Source organism: Talaromyces atroroseus (assembly GCF_001907595.1).
Source record: "Talaromyces atroroseus strain IBT 11181 chromosome Unknown scaffold_15, whole genome shotgun sequence".
Taxonomy (NCBI): Eukaryota; Fungi; Ascomycota; class Eurotiomycetes; order Eurotiales; family Trichocomaceae; genus Talaromyces; species Talaromyces atroroseus.
Genome location: NW_017971447.1, coordinates 236,859 through 258,349, shown reverse-complemented (window position 1 = coordinate 258,349; position 21,491 = coordinate 236,859). Strand labels below are relative to the sequence as shown.

At 47.6% G+C, this 21,491-nt stretch overlaps 7 protein-coding genes across 7 annotated transcripts; 3 read left to right on the top strand and 4 right to left on the bottom strand.

The window, feature by feature from the left end:
• Nucleotides 1-33: 33 nt before the first annotated feature.
• Nucleotides 34-4,489, bottom strand: UA08_08663 (hypothetical protein; the record flags this gene model as incomplete). Its single annotated transcript, XM_020263765.1, has 5 exons — nt 34-941; nt 1,013-1,311; nt 1,376-1,493; nt 1,561-3,309; nt 3,394-4,489. 5 exons carry the CDS (start codon nt 4,487-4,489, stop codon nt 34-36), a joined length of 4,170 nt encoding a protein of 1,389 aa, XP_020116224.1.
• A 950-nt stretch (nt 4,490-5,439) lies between these two features.
• UA08_08662 (hypothetical protein) lies at nt 5,440-6,639 on the top strand (the record flags this gene model as incomplete). Its single annotated transcript, XM_020263764.1, has 3 exons — nt 5,440-5,749; nt 5,808-6,383; nt 6,446-6,639. The coding sequence occupies 3 exons, from the start codon at nt 5,440-5,442 to the stop codon at nt 6,637-6,639; spliced, it is 1,080 nt and encodes a 359-aa protein (XP_020116052.1).
• Nucleotides 6,640-8,113: 1,474 nt separating this feature from the next.
• Nucleotides 8,114-9,559, bottom strand: UA08_08661 (hypothetical protein; the record flags this gene model as incomplete). Its single annotated transcript, XM_020263763.1, has 2 exons — nt 8,114-9,319; nt 9,380-9,559. 2 exons carry the CDS (start codon nt 9,557-9,559, stop codon nt 8,114-8,116), a joined length of 1,386 nt encoding a protein of 461 aa, XP_020116219.1.
• A 1,090-nt stretch (nt 9,560-10,649) lies between these two features.
• Nucleotides 10,650-11,879, top strand: UA08_08660 (hypothetical protein; the record flags this gene model as incomplete). The annotated part of the gene is made up of 1 exon (XM_020263762.1): nt 10,650-11,879. One exon carries the CDS (start codon nt 10,650-10,652, stop codon nt 11,877-11,879), a length of 1,230 nt encoding a protein of 409 aa, XP_020116221.1.
• A 913-nt stretch (nt 11,880-12,792) lies between these two features.
• On the bottom strand, nt 12,793-15,552 carry UA08_08659 (hypothetical protein; the record flags this gene model as incomplete). The annotated part of the gene is made up of 1 exon (XM_020263761.1): nt 12,793-15,552. The coding sequence occupies one exon, from the start codon at nt 15,550-15,552 to the stop codon at nt 12,793-12,795; it is 2,760 nt and encodes a 919-aa protein (XP_020116220.1).
• A 730-nt stretch (nt 15,553-16,282) lies between these two features.
• Nucleotides 16,283-17,488, top strand: UA08_08658 (GPI-anchor transamidase; the record flags this gene model as incomplete). Its single annotated transcript, XM_020263760.1, has 1 exon — nt 16,283-17,488. The coding sequence occupies one exon, from the start codon at nt 16,283-16,285 to the stop codon at nt 17,486-17,488; it is 1,206 nt and encodes a 401-aa protein (XP_020116109.1).
• Nucleotides 17,489-18,393: 905 nt separating this feature from the next.
• On the bottom strand, nt 18,394-21,037 carry UA08_08657 (hypothetical protein; the record flags this gene model as incomplete). Its single annotated transcript, XM_020263759.1, has 2 exons — nt 18,394-20,202; nt 20,264-21,037. 2 exons carry the CDS (start codon nt 21,035-21,037, stop codon nt 18,394-18,396), a joined length of 2,583 nt encoding a protein of 860 aa, XP_020116110.1.
• Nucleotides 21,038-21,491: the final 454 nt, after the last annotated feature.

Below are 21,491 nucleotides of genomic sequence, written 5' to 3'. Positions count from 1 at the left end.
ACAGATTTAGACTCAATGATGCCCGCGCTATCATCACGTCGTGGAAATAGGATAGGCATATAGTTCAAACAAGATGCAGCCGTGATGGTCATTGACAAGATATCCTCCTCCGTACGATAGATCGGTGGATAGATCAGCGCTGTCGCAATAATCAGGCATCCATTGGTCCATACAGACACCGACTGCGTTATCACTAGGATCACCAGTGAAATCCCACGTCTCCTCGCTACCACCACATCCTGACTGGTCGGGTGCCCAGCCTCCAGATACTACAATGGCGTATGATTCCTCTGTGAATTGTGTAGTATAGCTGATTGTTGCGTCCCCAGATTTTAACCTGTACTTCTTCTTGCAGAAGTTTTCTGAAGCGGTAGCTGCGTTTTCCAATGTGAATTGGGTGTAGCCGTCCGCTTCAGTGAAGCAATATGCACCAGTAGTTCTGACTGTGGACCCAGTTATGGTTGGCCAGGATACAGCGGTGGTTGATGGAGTCGAGGATGTTCCAGAGCCACCGGATCCACCGGAGCCCCCGGTACCCGCAGAGTCTGTAGCTGTGCTTGTAGAGCCCCCAGAGCCCGCAGCGCCCGTAGCGGTGCCTGTAGAAGCAGTGCCCGTAGTGGCAGTAGTGGTTACTGGAAACATCGCGTTCCACATTGACGCGATATCGGACTCCATTGAGGCTAGGGCAGCGGAACCAACTGTGGTAATCGGCCGATCTGCAGTAATAAATGCCGGAGCTGCCACAGTGTATTCACCTGAGCTAGAACTGGAGCTGGAACTCGAAGTGGACTTGGAACTGCCAGTGGAAGAGGGGTCTGACGATTTAGTTGAACTGCCATCATCACCACCATCACCACCGCCACCTCCTGATCCCCCATCATCTGAAGTATCCCCAAAATCAGGTGGACAATAAGGGCAGTGGGGATGACAGAAGGAATGACCTGTCATGCTCATGTTAGTGAGAAGTAGATATGAACAGACCAATGTTTGTTGTACGCAATCAAGAACTCACAAGCATGGCCGGCACCCTTGGAACCCTTGTGGGTTGTTTCCTTGGGCTTTCCCTTTGAAAACGATGTCCTTCTAGTGTTCAAAGTCTTATCTGGCGTGGATTGTGCTGTATCAGGGTATGGATTTGGAGTGAAGGTCGTTGTTATTGGAGTTCCTGTGGTCCCACCAGTTATGGTGGTCGATCCTCCAAATATGTGTGTTCCTGATGGACCAATATATGTATAATGCCCCGATATATAAGTCATTGGAGTCTGAGTGGTGACTGTGCCACCTGAGACGTTTGTTGTCCCTCCCCAAACACTAAAACATAACCTATTGTTAACATTTGAGATAGACAAGAGGGGGAGAAGTGGGAAAACCATACGGGGTGATAACAACTGGGAAAGGAGTGGGCTGAATGGAAGATATCATTGGAATTGTCGTAGGGTAGGGTGACCCGGATGGAACAGAGACCCCCCAGACGGGAATCGAAGGGCCAGTGTCTAAGTATCGGAGATTAGCAAGCTGCCATATAGTGAGTTAAGATCAAGGTAGTTCATGTCAACATACACGCAGGTATATTCAACACCGTCGGTATCGACATAGGGATGTAGGAGATAAGTGTAGTTGTTGTTGTCCCAATGGTCGTGCTAACAGGCGTAGGACTAGAAACCACCACAACTATCGACGTTGGAGGAATTGAGACGGTGGTGTTAGTTGACAGAGGAAGTGGGGGCATTATAAATGAGCAAGGCGGGATGCAATCCAGAGTTCCAGTGTCATTAGTCCAAATACTGGGATCGATATAAATAGTTCCGGAACCATTGGTGCTTGATCCAGGGTCAAGGTAACTTGTTGAACCATTATTTTGAAGATCGATTGCCCAATCTACCCATCCACCCATGGCAAGGACAGAATAAAGCTCGCCTCTCTGTTCCTTGTTCTCATCATCCATATATGATACCCATTGGTCTTCATCATAGACAAGGATATTAGAGTAACTTTCATCCACAAACTGGATCATTCCAGATGAATTCTGGGCAATGATATCAGCAATCTCGCCATTGCCTAAATAGCCTGCAGTGTCAGTGCATGGCCCAGGAGTTGCACCAGAATCTGGCCCAGTGTAGGTGCACATGTCAGTATAACAACCTGGAGTTGTCATCTTGAACGAACGACCATAACTAGTTACTCCAACCACAACCATGTTTGAGGGAACCCCAGCCTTAGTGATCATCGACAAGGAATTAAGAGTCTCCGTTATATTCACATCAGATCGAAGACAGTTGCCTGCTGGGCATCCTGGATCGGAAAATTTACTTCCGTAATCCCATTGCCCATGAAGATCATAAGTCATGAACACAATATAGTCCACATATGCTGACATAGCATAGATTGGAATATTCTTTAAATACCAGTAAGACGAAGGAGCAGTGACAGAAACTGAGTATTTGCCAGCATTCGATTCATAGAATTCTCCCAAAAAGACATAAAAGTCAATAACATCGGCAGTAGTATCGGCTGGTATCCCTGGAATATCAGGCTCGCCAGGGTATTCCCAATCAAAGTCAACACCATCGAGGTTATTTTCATCCAAGAATTCAAGCACATTACTGATGAATGTTGCCCTATTAGCTTCTTGAACAGCTTGTCGAAATATTTCATATGTTGAGGAGCTAGTTGAAAATTCCCATCCTCCAAAAGATAAGATTCTTTTCACGCCTGATAAACTGCCAAAATCATCAAAATTCGAAGACATTGATGAAACATTGACAGAGAAATCTGCGTTTAGGGTAGCAAAAGCAAGATGAATATGAGTATATTTGCTTGTGTCGACTGACAGAATACTTTCTGCAAGGCATGGCCTTTGCCAGTCATAGCCCTCAAAATATCCGATTTTAAGAAACTCTGCAGGAGGATCCGAGTAGATAATATCTGCTCCACAATTTGAGATACAACCATTTGTTCCATTAGCGGCAGTCCCAGGTGCTCCAGTTGTTGACTCAGTAACAAAGCAAAACTCAGCAGTAGTACCACACTGCCCCCAGATATCACAGCATGCATTTAATGGGCACTCATTAAGAGTGCTCAAATTTGTTCCGTGTGGTGCAACAGCCGTGCCATTTACCTGAGGGCCACAGACTGCATTTGAGATAGTCGATGGCATTGGAGGATATCCAGAGCTGAGGCAGATACGAGCACCAAGTTGCAGGTCACTGCAGCCCATCCATCCCCAAGTATCGTTATTATAATTATCAATATCGCTAACAGTAATGTCGTACGTCGCCGCAATTACAGAGCATGTGTCATTTGCTGCCACTGTATATGTATAGCATGTTCCATTTGAGTAGGCACTCGGTGTCAAATCCGGGAGTGACCCGGATGTACAACAAACTGACTCACCAGGAGTGAGTGAGGAGCATTCACCGGAGCTTGGATTGTACTCGGTGAATTCGGCTGCGGTGATTCCACATTCTGCCGCTAGAGTAGTACAAGTATCACCTGAAGCAACTCTTATTGTTGTGCAAGTGTCCCTTGCTTGGAGTGCGTGTCGACTAGACGAGGTGCTGTTTGAGGTATGATTGCTTGAGACTGGTGCAAGGTAATTGATGGCATGCCAGGTCGTTGCCTCGTCATAGGCAGTGACACAGCTGGCATTACTCCATGCTTGCACTGCTTCTTGGACGAACGTCCAGTCCGCATCGGTGCTCAGCGCGACTCCAATGGAATACCTTGAGCTTGTATACGTTGAGGCACAAGATTGAGCGACAAGATTGCCGGATATACCATTGCTCTGTATGTATGACAAGAACTCCTCCAAGATAGGGCCTGTGACATTTTGGCTCTGAAGTCCAGCGCCTGCGTACAGACCAACAAGTGCCTTGTCAGAGTATGCGAAAGTAATCTTCTCATCACATGAGTTGTCAGCTTGCATATAGGACTGCAGCTGTTGAACTGCGGCGATTGCATTATCCGTAGTCGTGCTTCCAGCGCTATTCGAGCCTGACCAGGCTAGCTGAAGTGTTGATTTCCTCTTGGTGGTGTGTTTCGCGGTGGCACACGATTTGGCGTCAGTTTCTTCTGAGTCCACTGCTGAGGCTGAGTTGACTGCTGATGCGCATGCGTACAGACTAATATGCGTGTCGTCATCCTCTAGAGGGGTGTGGAGCGCAAAGTTGACGAGCATAGATTGGTTACAATGCGAGAAGCGGTCCAAGTCATGATAGACGGTCCAGCTGCTTGGGTCGTCTCCGGCTTCAGCGCAGCTTACAGGGCAGAGAGTTCGGCTGAATTTTGGTGGGCTCGTTGATGCCTGTTGAAGTGTGCTCTCTCTTGGGCCAAACGTTGTCTCGTTTCTGGGCTTGACAGATATTGGGTGCTTCGACAGATATTCATCAAACGCAGCTGGCACTGAAAAAGGAAGCGAGGCATGCACAATATCTATGGCAAGGAAGACGAAGATCAGCAGCAAGCTAATCGCATGGTTCCTGAAAGCCATTGTCACTAAGTGTGATAATGGAATCCAGGTCGTCACAAGATGGGCAGTTGATGTCCCATGGGAACCATGTGAGTCGAGAGGATAGAGCAAGGTCTGAATACAAGCGCAGGTAGTTATAATTATACTTGAGGGGAAATATCAAGGCATCAAGTCCGATGACCACGGAGTATCTCAATAGCAATGGGGGAATTTTTCTAATAGTCACCATCACTGCGAGATACAAGTGGCGTCTTTAGCGCGCTTCAGCTGAGCAAAGCACAATGAGGTATCAAACCCACTATGTTTTGCACTATGTCCACCGTCAAGGCCTACAGATCCGAGTTTAGCAGTAAGCAGTGAAGGCTGATCAGATCAAATGTCTTCAGGCGAGACGGGATACAACGTATTTTTTACTTTGTATTGCGTATTTTTTTAATACATATGCGCACAGGTATTGTACTTCGGCAACGCAGATTCACGATTTGACAGTTTAGAATGCTTACTAGGTACTATAAGTTTAAGATTGCTGGGCTAAATTTGCTTTTGGATTAAAATCTGACAATGCTTTCTAGTTTCAAAGTTTGATCCTGCAGGAACTTCAGAAGTGGACGCGATGTTACTTCATAATTCCATACAAGATGGAGCGTTAGATTAAGCTAAATGAGATATTAATTTGAGCTACCTGTTAGTTTCGTAGCTCTCTGGCGTATATTCCCAGCCTCGACCTTTAGAGCTTACATCGCGCCCAAAACCTTGATCGGGTATCAGAAAAAGAAGAAAGAAGAAGACGAATAAGAGAAAAGTGGACTCTGTACTTGATAGTGCACAAGTCTCACCCGGAGTCACTTGGAAGAAGAGACGTCGTAGTATCACAAGCTTCTTATGGCCCTTATTCACGACGGCTTATATTTATTCCACGGTTGCTCTCTCGCATTGGGGTTTACTCACCCCACCTATCTGTCGTCAAGAAGATGCGGCTTTCCTTCTCGCGCTTTTGTGTCCTTGCGCTGTGCGGTGCTGCCAGCATCTCGCGCGCTTCGCTCTTCACCTTGGTGACGGAGGGCGGGGGACAATGCGACAGTTCTATGCAGACGACACTGGATCAATGGATTTCTGACAGCAAAGAACTCGTCGCAGCCGCGCTGTGGGCTGTTGAACAAAGAAGTTCAAACAACGAAGAGATATTGGCATTTTTCACTTCCTATTTCGGTATCAAGTTCGACTACGAAAATGGCGGATTCGCAAACTCCGCCTCTGGTATTGTGTTTGCGACGGTTCGCAGTAAGACTCTATAGAATAGACTGGATGAGCAACAAGAACTAAGATTGTTTACGTGCAGACACGCTCACCTTGGTGTCGAACTTCCTGAACGGCCAGGGCATCCCCGAGGCCATGAACCCCACGACACCGCCGTACCTTTTCTGTGGCGATGGTGCTTATTCGGCTACGGGTTGGTACGCGTCCGTACTTGGTTTTGATGGAAAGCCTGTCCCAAACCTGGACACAGGCGAAGGGTACTATACTGTGTGGGATATGTACAAGCAAGAGGTTGTAACCCAAGCTAAGAACCCGTTCTATTCAGCTGTACAGAATGGGTACGCTTTTGGACTGGGCAAAACACCCTGTGCCACACGTGTCGTTGATGGGGAGGAGGTCGCACCAGCGGCTTTCGTCACAAGGCCTTATTTTCCCAAGTCACTCCCCGATGAGGGTTTTGTTATTGACTGGAATCCATCTATGACTTTGTGTGATATGATGCTCGAGGCCCCAGAAGCGCCATATGTGGCTCTGCTTAAGGATATTGCGTATCCGACCAAAGATTCTCCGATAAACTTGGACTCCCAAGTGCCGCTAAGTACGAGTTTCTACCATGAGCTTACCCACCTCGTGTCAAAAGCCGTCGAAGATAACTGGTGTAAGTACTCCCCAGAAAGAAAGCAAACTGAGGTATACGTCTAAGTACCTTTGGGTTTACAGATGACTTGAACGCCATCATCAAAAACGCAGTAATAGATGCCGCTGGCGACTCACAGGGGGCAGAAAACAATGCTGAATCCTACATGTTCTTTTCCTTGGCCCTTTGGTACTACAGGAATCCGAATGATGGATATCGCGCGACTTTCTACCGGGGGAAATCAAACGACCCGCTCAGGATTTCTACTACGTCTTAGCCCCGAGCACTCGATGGAATGATACTAAGCTTGTCATTATATATGTGTACGTAGGCTTCTTGGTTCTAAATCATCTCTTGGAATAATTACTCAGTGACACATTTACGTGTTCAAAACATTCAGTCTTGCTGCTGCTGCTGCTGTTAGATAGTGTTCAAAGTGTATGACTTTGTACCATGCTTGAAAGAATCATGTACGGAAGAAGTGAGACAACAGAACTTGGTGAAGTTAAAAAGCCTATATATCAATTCGTTTCCCTTTTTCGATACACTATATGATTCGCTAGTCCGCCTCTCGAGCAGAGAAATCAGGGATAGCTGGTGTAGCTTCGCTTGATGTCTCTATCGGTTGGAGATAATTACAGCACCGAGCATGCTGCTTGTGAAAATACCCCCGCATACAAGTCCGTCCATGATAGAGATAGATAGGTGCATCATGCAACTAGCGAAATGTTCTATGAGGCAATTTCCTTCATGTTTGTGTCACATTTCTCGGAGGGCGAACCGTCTCTGCTCAGCTGAAGGCGCAATTTTTCTATTTCTCCTTATGTAAAAGATTCCACTAGTTATTACCTATTATTAGAATTTTTAGGAGACCATAGTATCAACGCGTCGCCACGGAAAGCTAGGAGTTATTTGACCATGGTTACATCAGCTAGTGAGCTTCTTTTGGTGGTGATGCCGTGATGGTGGCGAGGTTGGACCAGCGTCGTGCCGAAATACTATGCAATGTTCAGTTATGTATAGGCTATATGGCCCACTTTAGGTTCTGACCAAGATATGGCATGCAATTGTGGCGGTCTAAGAGGAAGGACGTGGGAACAATGTAGTATTACTATTTAGTCAGTAACGTATGTTAGTAGTTCTATGATGAAGGAATCATACAAGCATCTGGGCTTTGCAGCACTGCGTGGAAATTAAATATACAGGTAACGTACTTTAATTCCATGTCGTACAGTTAGGGCTTACTGTAGTGACTAGTGCAATGCACTCAAATTTAACTACTGGTGCTTTAAAATCGAGAACAAATTAGGGTTACTCCCAGCCTAAGAGCCTCCACAGGATTAATTAAACTACAAAAACAAGCATCCCGATCTTTCCGACAGAACACGACATGTCGGCTGTTTCGGTCTTAGATAAACTAAAAAAAATAAAGTTCAAAATACGCTTACGCTTAAGGCCAGAATTGGCCCCCAAAGTCTGCGGAGGTTTTTCTTTTCTTGGGGTCGAGGCGTGCATGTGGCGCCTTCGCCCCGGGAAAAATCTTTGCCTGAGTCAGTTGTATTGCGTCGAACTCCTCGAATTGCAAGATGCGAACTACAATGTGCTGAAACCGGTCTAGGGTTCCCTTAGGTTGGAACATGGTGCCATTTCTTCGACAATGGAGATTAGTGCAAGGTAGATAGACTATATAGTTCATAAGCACTAGCACAATTCGCAGGCTGTGAAGGATTGCTCATGATACGCCCGAGCTTTTATGAGGAAATGCCGACACAGACATAGTAACCTAGGTCCAGATAGTAACATTCTGTTCCAACCGCTGGGTTCCAGTCATAGAACTCGTCTAGTGAGATATCATAGTCTGTAGCGATGGTGTCGCAACTATCTCCGCTTTTAACCAAGTAGAACTCGTCACAGTCAGTCACCATGCCGGTTTGGTATGGTGTAGGAGTTGTGATGCCGTCACCAGCAGCTGTTGTTGTAGCAGTAGCAGTAGTCGTAGTGGCACTTGGTGTGACCCCAACAACATCAACACAGACATAATCGCCTAGATCTAGAGATGCGCATCCTGTCCCAACAGCTGGATTCCAATCGTAGAAGTCGTCCAGTGATATGCCATTGTCCTCGGCAATGCTGTAACAGTTATCTCCACTTTGAACCAAGTAGAACTTGTCACAGTCAGATACCATTCCTGTTTGATGCGGTGTAGGGGTTGTAATGCCATCTCCGGATGTGGTTGTAGTAGCAGTGGTAGTAGCACTTGCTGTTACGCCAATAACATCGACACAGACATAATAACCTAGATCCAAGGACGAACAGTTTGTGCCAACGGCTGGATTCCAGTCATAGAATTCATCAAGAGTAATGCCTTCATCTGATGCAATAGTACCGCATTCATCTCCGCTTTCCACAAGGTAGAATTTATCGCAATCAGACGCCATTCCGGTTTGATATGGTGTAGGGGTTGTAATCCCATCTCCAGATGTTGTTGTCGTTGCCGCGGTGGCAGTTGTAGAGGCAGCAGTAGTGGTAGTAACACTTGGTGTGACTCCAATAATATCGACACAAACATAATCACCTAGGTCTAGAGCAGAGCAGTTTGTTCCAACTGCTGGATTCCAGGCATAGAAATCATCTAGGCTGATGCCTTCGCTGGATGCAATAGTACCACACTCATCTCCGCTTTGAACTAGATAGAACTTATCGCAATTGGACGCCATTCCTGTCTGGTAGGGAGTGGGAGTCGAGATACCGTCACCGGAGGTTGTCGTGCTAAAGGTAGTAGCTGTGCTGGTGGTTGTAGTGGCGATCGATGAGCTGGTTGTAGTTGACGAGGTGGCTGACGCAGTTGAGCTGGCTGTCGATGATGATGTGCTCGATCCTCCAAAGTTGATCTGGACGCAGTAATCTAGGCCCCCGATTAGAGTACAGGTGCTTCCCAGCTCCATAACGACGGGATTCTAGTCTCCAGAGGTCAGAGAGGGTGAAAAATGGACGAATTCTCCCGGAAAGGCCCTTACCCATGTCTCAAACTGGCTCGGTGTTAGACCATAATCTGCCTCGATGATAGGACAGTTAAGATCATCCGAATATGCGACCCATTCACTGCAGTCTTCAGTGGTTCCAGGAGCGGCAACACCGGGGGGTGCCACCAGGTAGGCTCGCACAGCAGGGAGCACAAGCAAAGATAAGAACTTCATGTTTGCTGGCTATTCAGACTTGATTTGATGGAGACAGGGGATGAGATTGCCGTGGTCGTTTCCTGCTATTTATATTCCGCCGATACATGAAGTAGAATTTCTAGCTATACGTACGCACCTATTAGAACATAGGTATAGTGCATGTACGACATAGTAGTAACTGTAGTAAGTTTAATATAACCATTGCTTTGCAAAGTTCGGAGCCATGCCCATATCTGCCTCAACCTGTCGCTATTACCGATCAGGTATATCTCTGCTTACGGCTACCCACAGAGCCAGTTACTAGCTTATACATAGTGCTTAGATATCATTACTGTACGGAGTAGGCACCATACTAGCTCGGAAAAAATCCACAAGGCAACATTTTCTGGAATCCGAGCACGACTAGGCATTTCTGTTGAACAGATGGTAGTGTAGTATATACTAAATCCGTGTGGCGTTGGCAATGGAAAATTCGGCAAATGTGCATGGAGGCGCGGATAGGAGTTATTAGATATTTGCTTGCTCATCACAGTTCTCATCTGAAGAACCGAGGTGATGGTAATAGGAAGAAGAAGCGAGATGAAGATGAGAATGCGTGCCTGAGGCAATCTCACCCTCTGTGAAAACTTGAAAACCGACAAGCGGGGCTGTATGCCCTAAAAAAGAACGCAAAAACCGCCAAAAAGTGTGAAACACCCCTGTTCGGCATAGTGAGATATTTTGCAACATTGCATGACCTGAGGCTCGCTGCTGCAGCGCATGCTCGATAGAAGTCATATTAAACATGCACTGTGTCAATTATGTCAATTTCTATTTCTTTCTATTTTTTCTATTTTTCATTATTTTTTTGCTTCGATATGTATATCTTTTCCATCTTGTGTCCAGTATGGCTCATAGTCGTTGTATTTGTAGTTATGACTCATGATGGCTAACGGAAAGTATGTAACTACTAGAGAGCAATCACTCCCTATGTTGTTGACCTTTTGGCCTGGTATAAAAGCCCCCCATCATGTAATTACAACAACTCCTTTAAGAAAGAATCAAGGCAATCACTCTTATGCCACTACCTCTCAACAACACTTCAAACACCCACGAGCAACCATCAGCCATGGAGTCTCAGCCATATCCTATACCGTCTGGTTTACACGAGATACCTGTGCATCTTCTCGATTTACGGTCGGATGCGGAAATTGATCAGGATCTTCTCAGCCCCAAGCCCGTTACAGACGAAAAGAACGTCTGGTTTTTTTGGCACTCCGGTTTCCAGCACATGCATGCATACACACAGCGTAATATCCGTGCCTGGCACAGACGTCTTTCAAAACATGGCTGGAAAATACGGGTCCTGGACCGACAACCTGAATCGCCACTGAATGTCGCCAATTTCCTAGACGTCTCAGACCCAGCTACTTTCCCCAAGGCTTTCATTCACGGCACCTTGGCTGGCAAATACGCGCTTCAGCATACTTCCGACCTGGTGCGATTTCCGCTACTACTAAAGTATGGTGGTATTTACGCGGATGTAGGCTTGATGCAGATTGGGGACCTCGATCGTCTATGGAGTGCGACAATTGGCAATCCCGAATCGCCTTTCGAAGTCCTGTCGTTCAACGCCGGTGGCGTGGACGGCCGCAGTCTTACGAATTACTTCCTTGGCTCCAACCGCAACAACCCATTCTTCTCCAGGTGCCATCGCCTTTTGTTGGCGTTGTGGGCGGCCGAGGGCGGCAAGACAAGCACCGAAGGAATGCACAGCAGTCCGCTCTTGAAAGGCGTACCGTTGATGGGCGGCAGTTTCACCATTGAAGAAAAGGGAAGAGTGATTGACCCGGACGAAACAAGCCGCCTTCTAACGGATTACATTATCCAAGGTCAAGTGATTACAATGGTCATGGAGCTCATCGACGAAGAAGGCGGTTGGAATGGTCCCCAATACGTGGCAGAAAATATCTACGCTGTAGAATTTATGGAGGGATCACAATTGATCAACGAGTTTACTAATTGGGATGGCCGAAGGGCTTTTGAGCTGATGTCGCTTCCCCTTCCGAAAGATGGCGAGCCCGAGAGTCCAGATCAGAAACAGGCCCGCGAAATTGTCGAGGGCTGTCTACAGAGAAGCTTTGCGTTCAAGCTGGCACATGGGCTGATTTTGAGAGTGTTCCGAGCCACGCTTGGTTCTTGCTGGAGGGATAATCCGGGTTCGGATAACATCCCAGGCACGTACGCTCATTGGCTTCGATATGGGACGATTTATTGGAACCAGGACAACATTCCACCGACGCTGCATTTCAAGATTACCCCCCCAGTCAAGAAGGGTCCATTGCTGCGACCAGAATAGATATATGTTTATGTTAGATTTTGATTTGCGCAGAATCTGAGCTGTAGATATTGAGGAATATACATACCAAGTTCTCATCGATCATGCTTTCACATTTTCCCTCCCCCCGACGCTGTGTCAAGGCCGAAATTAAGTGCCATATATGTTAAACCCAGCTTTAGACAGGATTTGTTCGCGCTGCAGCGTTCTGTCGTACTTTTTTCCAAGATTGCGGGTGGATACATATCTATGTCTCTCGGGTTTGCTCGCTCAAAATACCGGCCTGACAACAAGAACATTTGGGTGAAAGATGTGCGAGGAGTCGACGATTTGCAAACAAATTTGATGTCAAGAGAGAGGAAACAAAGGCAAGTCTCTGAATTTTCCAATCTAATGATGAGCGGGGAGGATAATATGCCCTGGTGTTTCCTGGGCTGAAACAAGTTGTTTTATCGACTTTCTTAAGTCTTCTTAAGTTGTCTCAAGTTTTGCAAAGTTTCACAGCCAATCAAATCCACAAACAAAGGGGCTGGGAGGCATGCTACCTGATATTAAAAGGAGCTTGTGACGATTCCAAGGTGACGACTTTTTCTAAGCCTACATGCTAGGAACTGAATTGGCCTAGGCAGTTTTTGTTGGCCCTTGTGCCCCGTTAGAGGTTGTCAATCGAAGGGCGTGCTGTACTACCTAATTTGTCTACCTGTGATTGGTATGTTTGTACCTGGGTAGTCATTGAGTCATAACTATGAATTTCATGTATATATATATATTATGTATCCTTCCTGCTTGAGAGCAGGTTGTAAAGCAAATTTCATTCTTTGGGCGCTTCCCTCCCCATTTGCATGCGTATAAATGATCAGGCAAGTCATTATTGAAACCCGCAGAAAATATAAACATTCTAAACTAATAATTAATTGCAGAAATTTCGTATTCATCATTGAAATCTAGTTTGCGACGCATATAATGGGTCGAAGTATTGATGCAGAGCCGGATCGTCGAGGGGAGCGGCGGCAGTGGGAATACTTATCGGCTGTGTCTCAGAGGTAACCGAAAATTCTGCTACACCATGCAATGACTGGTTGTTCTTGGCAGCAGTATCAGCTACCGAGGGTAGGACATGGTTTGGCATTGTGTGAGCCTGTGATTCCAGTCCTCCAAGGCTGAAATCATGCGCATCAACACCTTCGCCTTGGGAAGCCGCTGCGTTCAATTGCTCTAGGAGCTCAAGATCAAAATTGGACTGCGTGAAAGGGTCCAGTATCCCAGTGCTTCCAACCCAATCCGACGATGATTGATCGCCTACAGAAAAGCTACTACTCCAAGCGCTTGACAGGGCGGGTACGCCAGACAGCGGCCTAGCGGAGGATACCCCAATGCTGCCGGAAAAGCTGCCAGCAAGACTTCCAGGTATGCTTGGAGCAGCTGAGTGAAATCCACTGCTGAGAGGTAGAACTGGGCTTTGCATCTCAGATACCGAAACTGCAGCGCTCCCAAGACTGGAATGGCCAAACCAAGAGTGACGCACAGTTCCAGCAAGAAAGTTGTTTGTTTCTAGAGGGGGCTGTTGCATCTGACCGACGAAAGGAGGCTTCATCCCTAAATCTTGCAATGTAATATTCTCCAAACCAGGAAGATCTTCGATACCACTATCTCGCTTCAACACGCTGAGCCACACCGCATTGTCAGCGCATGTTCGTTTTGATCGATCGTTCGAGCCATAAATGATGATTCGGCCGTGATCTTGAATCGCTGTATCACTGGGCACAACTCCATCATGCAATTGGCGCCCAATGAATGCCTTCAGCTCGCATTCCAGCCGCACAAAGGATGTTTCATCAGCGGGAGCTGACGGAGACACTGAAGATGAACCTGCGGAAATATTGGCAACAGTCTTCGGATGTTGTGGTGCAGGGGCTTTATTTCTGTTCAAAGTCGAACGCTCATTAGCAATAAGATAAGGAGGTATGCTGTTCTCTACAAGACGCTGAACATAAGGCTCAAATCCCCAGTCACCTTTCCACTGCGACATGTCGGCTCCGTTCTTGAAATGTTGGGCTAGGTGATCAATACGGTCTTTCCAGGTGACAAAATTCGTATCGCATAATCCACATCGTGATTTGATTTCAGTTGTCGTGCTCCGCCATTGATCCATCGACGAATCATATTTAGCATCATGCATCAACCGCAAGTGTTGATTCAAGTGATCTTTGCGATAGAAAGTGCGTTCTTGCAATGTTTTTTCCTGACATGAAGCAAAGTTATGGGTTTCTAGATGGTCTTCGGTTGGATCCGGAGCCCTACAAAAGGCACAAGCCTTTTTGCCATCAGATGTAGTGATCACCCCTCCCCATGGAGCGCAGGTCCACTTTTCTAATGCCAAATGAACAGACTTTTCATGCCGCTGCCAGTCATATTTAGCTGGAAAGGAGTCGGTACAGAATGTACACTGGAAAATCCGGGCGCATCGAGCCGGCTGCCGGTCGAAGGTTGGAACTGGTGGCATATTTTTGCGACGGTGACGGCGCTCTTTTCGCTCCGCCGAGTTGAATGACCGTTGAGAAGATCGGTGTGAAAATGCAGAGGCGAAGGAGAAGTCTGAAACTGATGAATTGTTCTCCGTTTCATAACTACTCACAGACGGCGCTTGGAACATGGAGCTAGAGTCGTTGCTCGAACCCGTCTTACGGGAAATAGACCGGCCGTGTCCAGAAACCGTTGGGGCCCCATATAGATTCTGTTGTTGTTGCAAATGGGAAGGTGATGGTGGAGGAAAAGTAGTGTTGGCCATGGCTCGAATAATGGCACTTGTTGATGCAGCTTCGTGCTCAGGTGGAGATTGCTTCCATCGCTCGAAAGGCGTCATGAGCGCATATTCAAGTGTAGACGAGGATGTTGCCGAGGCCGATGACGGCGAAGATGACGAGGAATTTCGTTGTCCAATATCAACGGAACCTGGAATCGGTGAAATACTACGTGTGGACGGTTGAACTTTGCCGCGACGACGAGCGTTAGCCAGCCAGTTGGCAATTTGGCTTCTTTTGAGACCAGTGTGGTCTTTCAATGCGTCTTTCTCTGCCTCGGTGGGATACGGATGTTGGTGGTGCTCCGAGAGCCAGTTCTTCAAGACTCTGACAGCATCACGCGAGAAGCGCGCACCACTTTTGCGGCCACGGGATTCTAGATTATCAAACTTGGATCCCACGGATTTCATGGCCCGCCTGCCTGTCAAAGCGCCGTTGTAGGTGACGTCGTTTTCACCCACTGGATGCAAGGTGTTCAAGTATTTGCCTGGTGCTTTGGCGCGTTTGAAGCTGCACTCTCGCCATAAAGAGACACAACAGGTACAGCCATTATTTAAGGCGCCTCTTTTGATGAGAAAGCAATTAAACCCCATTTGGCGACAGAAATCACAGGGCGCTGGGGCTTGGAACATGGGGTACTCTGCGCCCGGTTTCTGGTCGGAAACAGGGGATTGGGGCCCCGGCTGTCCGTCGGTTAGTCCCTGGTCGTGCAGGTTATCGCTTTCGTCAGCTGTCAGCCCCGAATCTGGACGCAACTGAAACGTCTTTTCAAAGAAGAGCGAGTCAAAGTTGTCGACGGCATCAGCTTCGTCTACTTCCTGGCAGTCCGATGCGACATCGTCCTGGACATTGGTGGAGGCGAAAGAAGCCTCTTCGAAGTCGAAGTACTCCATTATGAGGTGGTAGATGAAGTGATGTCAAAAAGATGAGTCAGAGGAAGTCCGGGAGCTGTCGCACCTGTCGCACCGGGCTGTCTCTCGCGGGCACGCACTCTATTATGGATTCTCAAGGAGTACCAGGGAGAATCAACTCGGATGGTAAACAGGCGAGAAGTTGCAGACACGAGGCAGCTTTTCTTCGTCCGTTCTGCTCTTGTGACCGGCGAGGCGTGATTGGCCGACTGCCGGAGCAGGTTCGAGAAGGAGCGCGCCCTGTGAATGACAACGCTTTGTCTGATCTGGCTTAGCGCTGCGTATGTTTGCCTGTTACGGACTAGCGGGCCGAGCTGCTCCGCAATAGCGCCTGATCAGTAGTAGCCTTCCTATCTGGGCCTAGCGGCTAATGAGATTGTGCGCCAAATCGTAGACCAATTGGAATAAATCGCTATGATTGGTTATGGAACAGATCTAGGCAAGAGTGTTCACTGTTTATAACCCTCTACACGGGAGAAAAAGAGAAAAGAACACCCATGGCTGAGACAACCCGCAAAGGAAGGCTTATTAGGGTTAGTTTTATTAGGGCTATCTACGTATTAGGTTAGAGCGATCTTCTGCGCGCGGCAGCGCCACTTGCTCACTAAGCAACTTGGCAACTCTCGTTCATTCATTGAATGTTCAATAGTCACAACAACAAATAACAACAACAACAACCATTCCCAATCTGCCAGTCATTCATTCCTCGACCATGCGACTGCCACTAGCAGTCGTGGGCCTTGTTTCCCTGCTGTTTTCGTGCGCATTAGCAGAACACACATCGAACTGGGCGGTCCTCGTGTCTACTTCTCGTTTCTGGTTCAATTATCGCCATCTCGCCAATGTCCTCTCCTTATACCGAACTGTCAAACGTCTCGGGATCCCCGACTCGCAGATCATCCTCATGCTTCCTGATGACATGGCCTGTAACCCGCGCAACGCCTTCCCGGGCACAGTCTACAGCAACGCTGACCGCGCGGTGGACCTCTACGGCGAGAATATCGAGGTCGATTACCGGGGCTACGAGGTGACTGTGGAGAATTTCATTCGATTGCTCACCGACCGGCTCGACGACGATGTCCCGCGAAGCAAACGTCTTGGCTCTGATGCCGGGAGCAACGTGCTGGTGTACATGACGGGTCACGGTGGCGATCGGTTTCTGAAATTCCAGGACTCCGAAGAGATTGGCGCGTGGGACCTGGCGGATGCTTTTGGTCAAATGTGGGAAAAGAAACGCTATCATGAACTGCTGTTCATGATCGACACGTGTCAGGCCAATACCATGTATACTCATTTCTACTCCCCGAATATCATCGCCACAGGATCCAGCGCACTGGATCAGTCATCTTACTCGCATCACGCGGATAATGACGTGGGCGTCGCAGTCATCGACCGATGGACATACTACGTACTAGAATTCCTCGAGACGCAGGTGACATCGCCAAATTCAAAGCAGACCTTGGGCGATCTTTTTGATTCGTACGATGAGAGCAAGATTCATTCACAGCCCGGTTTGCGATGGGACTTATTCCCTGGCGGTGAACAGGAAGGTCGGCTGCGAACTGTGGTTGATTTCTTTGGAAATATTCAGAATGTGCAGGTGGAAAGTAACGCAACGTCGGGTCCGGGTTCGCTCAAGGAAGATTTAGACGAAATTGCCCGGCTTGTTGAAAAATGGCAAAACCGCGAGCAAGAGTACCCTTTCTTGTACCGGGGAAAAGGAGAGAACCACACCTTCTCGAAAACCCAATCTCCTCCTGCTTCTTCACTTGCCAATAAAAAAGACCGTCAGGTCGTTGCAGGTGCTAAAAAAATGACCGATGAGGACGGTTGGACAAAACGACTCGTTGGTCTGGCAGTTTTCGGTGCAGGCACAGGTCTTTGGCTGGCTGGATCAGTCTTGGGCAGGAAAGTCTGATATAACTTGTTTTTCCACGCCATGGAGCGTTCATTCATTCAAATAATTTTGTACATATTCACTATACCCATTTATTAATCAATGCTTAGGAGAATTTACTACGCTTCTAGGTTAGCTGAACAAGCGGGGCCTCAGATAATGTCTAAGAAATAATCATGCATTCCACCCCATAGAAAGATACTGCTACCCAATGTATGTATTTGATATCCCCATGTCCTCATTCATATTCGTCACCAATTCCAATTGCATATCCATATCCATGTCCGTCCAGCCTATGTATTTCAACAAATCAACCCCCAGAACTAATCATTCAAAGAAATAAAAAGGAAAGAACAAACAGGAATAACAAGACTTTGTACGATGGCAAGAAAATGAGATGGTAACAACGCACTCCAGGAATGAAGGTGCGAAAACATAATATGCATAACGGGCGAATAATAGAATAATGCTGATGAATGATAGTTGTGTACAACAAAACACGCGTAGTAACAAGTGAAAAAGAAAATCAAACAAAACAAAACGAAACCAGGGAAACAAGTAATCCGGGGGGGGCGGTACAGAGAGCGAATAACAAGCAACATGGAAGCCCTAAGTAGATCTTTTGTCAACGGCAACAATTGCAATAGCATGCAACACCATGCTTGCTCCCCAACGTTTTATACTCTCATAACGATAGTTCTTGCGTCAATATGGGAAGATGCAATGAATAAATATAAAGCTCATTCCATGCATATAAGACAAATGCAATTTTAGCAATAGTAATGTTAAGAAAAAAAAAATGGAAAAGAACAAGAAAATGCTGTATCAACGCTGATTTAATCATGCCATACGCCGTCCAGCACCGAGTGAACGTAGGGTTATAGTATAAGATGGTGGGAAAACAAAGGGAAAAGAAAATAATGAACTTATCCGACAACACTCCTGAAGCTCAGTGCCTCTAGAAATCCACTTAAATCCTCCTTTTGAACTTCTACCACAGAGTGCTCAAAGCTGTCGATTCGAACTCGAGCGCTAGTCTCCTGGACCACTTCCTGAAATGCAATACCAAAGCGATTGCGAACAAGTCGTTTATTCCCGTATAAGCTTTTTTCGTCTTCTGATTCGTCATCGTCAGAAGATGAGTCCTCCTCTGAATCCTCGGTCTCTTCGTCCTCGTCGCCGTCTTCATCATGCTCGCCTTCGCTACGACGGGCGCGTTCAGCTGCTCGTTTTCTCCGTCGCTCTTCACGTTCTTTCTTTTTCTTGTCTGTTGCTTCTTTCTTGGCTCGTCGCTCTTCGTTTTTCTTTGCAATTGCTGCAAAGTCAACAACACCACCGCCGCCGCCAGTGCCGACGACCACATATACGCCGCGATCCTCATCCAGCCCAGCCAGGACAAGTGGTGTGCCTAGGATCTTCTTCTTTCCCATTTTGCTCTCACTTCGGTCCCGCTCCTGCACTTGAATGGCTTCTGCGACCCAGAGTGCCAATTTCGTCAATGCGCCTGGGTTGGTGAAGAGCTTCACGTCAGGTCCGTCCTTAACTACAGCAATGCGGAAGGCTCGCAGATGGCGAATCTGGTTTTTTGATAACAAGGAAGTTCCAGTACGCAGAATAGCACGGTGTAGATGTTGTGCTAAAGGCAAGGACTCAACCAATGATGTAGGTGAATCAGACCCAGTTGGCGAGAGCGCATCGTAGGCACTCCAGAACCGAGGATGTAAATTGGCAGAATCTGTTTCTGACTTGGTTGTGGATTCGAGCTGTCTGGAAGAAGCAGCTCCCGATTCCCAACTTGATGCCGCGCTCGGTCCGACTTCGAGTATTGACCCCAAGATGACAGCAACATCGGTTGCTGATAGACACGCTTTCCAACCCCAGCTTCGTACAAAGCCCCAGCCTTCTCGGTTGCTGCTGTGTCCAGACGCGACAGGCGGAACCAGCCCTTCCAAGCCGTACATAGGAGCGTATTTCAGCAGCCGGGAGCGCAATACGCGCTTCAACTCCATATCCATATGATTATAGTTTTGGTGGCATTGTGTCAAGCTAATGCCCATTTTGGCTAATAGCTTATGGAGTCGTTTTCGGCCATTCTCAGTCCATACGTGCAGTCTTGATGCAAGATATGGGCTGTGCAACATGCTTTCGTATAACGACCAGTGGCGTACTAGCAGAAAGCGCGGTTCCGGTGATATTCGTATTGATGTATCCGCTGGAGATCGCCCCGTCGTGGGAATGACATCGGTATTTGAACCTGGTACGTCGCGAAAGCTTTCAATGCCCTCGGGGGGGTTGAGACGGTGGACTTCATCTCGCATTATCTGTCGAATCCGTTCGCCCCGAGATCCACCCCAACCAGCCGAGCCTCCGGATTCAGAGGAACTTGATATTCCTACGCCTGTCATTGTTCGGCCAGAGATTTCCATGCTCGAGCTCCCTACAATTGCCAACCACAAAAGGTCATTGTCTTCACGTCCCAGCTCAGAAGCGAGGGAATACATAAGGGAAGAGATTGGCTCGGAATAGGCTGTGCCTGTACTGTAGTACGCTTGTAATATACTTTCGTGTTTACTCTTCATTCGTAAAAGTCGTCTTCTTAGCGTTCGCGCTGAGGGTTGTCTGGATGTCGGAGGCGACACGAAGCTGGGTTCTGGAGTAGGTGTGCGTGATTCGTTCGAAGAATCATGTCCAATTGCACGACGTCGATTACTTGGAGAAGAGGTAATGGGGGAGCTCTGGAACAGTATAGTTGAGTAAACAGAAGCCAAAAAAGACGCGGAAGAGAAAGAAACGTACCGAATTACTCCTCCTACGCTGCCGTGGACGTTCATCGTCCTCATCATCACTATCCTCCATTTCGCGTCCCGACCATGATTTTCTTTTCTTCGAACCCCCCTCCAGGCTGTTAGCATCATCTTCACTTTCCGAGCTAGACCCATCGTCACTATCATCGTCGACTTCCGGCATTGCTTCAAGGGCATAATAAGCATCACGTTCTCTGGACAGATCTTCCTCAATGTCGCCGTCGTCGAATACGATAATTCCTCCGCTGCCACGTTTGTAGCTTCGATTAATACAGCCCTTATCCACGCCACGACCTCTACGCATGGCAGCGAGGTCCATCTCTGCTGCATACTCGCGGTCACGGAGATGCTCTGAATAGCCGCCAAATATATTCACCAAATTCCACGGTCGTCGCGCGTCGAGAACCCAGACTTCTACGCCTCCCATCTCGTCGGACTCGTCTTGCTCATTTGTTAAGCACAAGATCTCGCTCAAGTCAACAAGCCCGCCGACGCCGAGACAAACAACGACTCCCCCGCTGCCTCCATCGGTGGTGCGCATGGGACGCACCAGCTCCTGTCCTGCACGTGCCAGATCACCATATCCAGCAATGGGTTGGATCTTGTGAGCGATATAGTCGCGTTTCAACAGCGTCGTAAGGATGCGGCACGCACAGAGGGCGTCGGGTTCCAGGGCAACGAGTATAAGGACCGGCGGAGAAAGCGGATGGTGTGATCGAAGGAGCTGGAGGTATAGCTGGCTTATAAGTGAGCGTGGAAGATACATGGCTAATTTTTCAAGTCTCGTTTATGCCCTGTCTATATCAAAGACACGCTTCTTCTGTTGGCCGTCTAGCGAGGCATATCCCCTCGAATATGGCGTGAATTTGTGAAGCAAGCGGTATTGGCAAGGCGGAGATATAATTGAAGAGAAATCAATAAGCAAATAAAATCTTTTTTTTGGCGTCAATATAAGGGTTCTGCGCGTGGACGCATGATGCCCATGGGCTGGCGTGCTTTATTGTTTTGTTGGATGGTGTTATGTGCAATCAATGATCCCAACGATAAGCGCGCGATGTTGTTCACGCGTCGACGTGCTTCGCGGCGGGCCGACTTCCCTTTTGGGGCTGGACGTCCTTTCCCGGCATTCCTTGCTTCACAGTTCACCTTGCAACAGACAGCGCATTCAATATATTTACTAATAACAGAACAGAAGAGATGCATTTCTTTCGTCGATTATA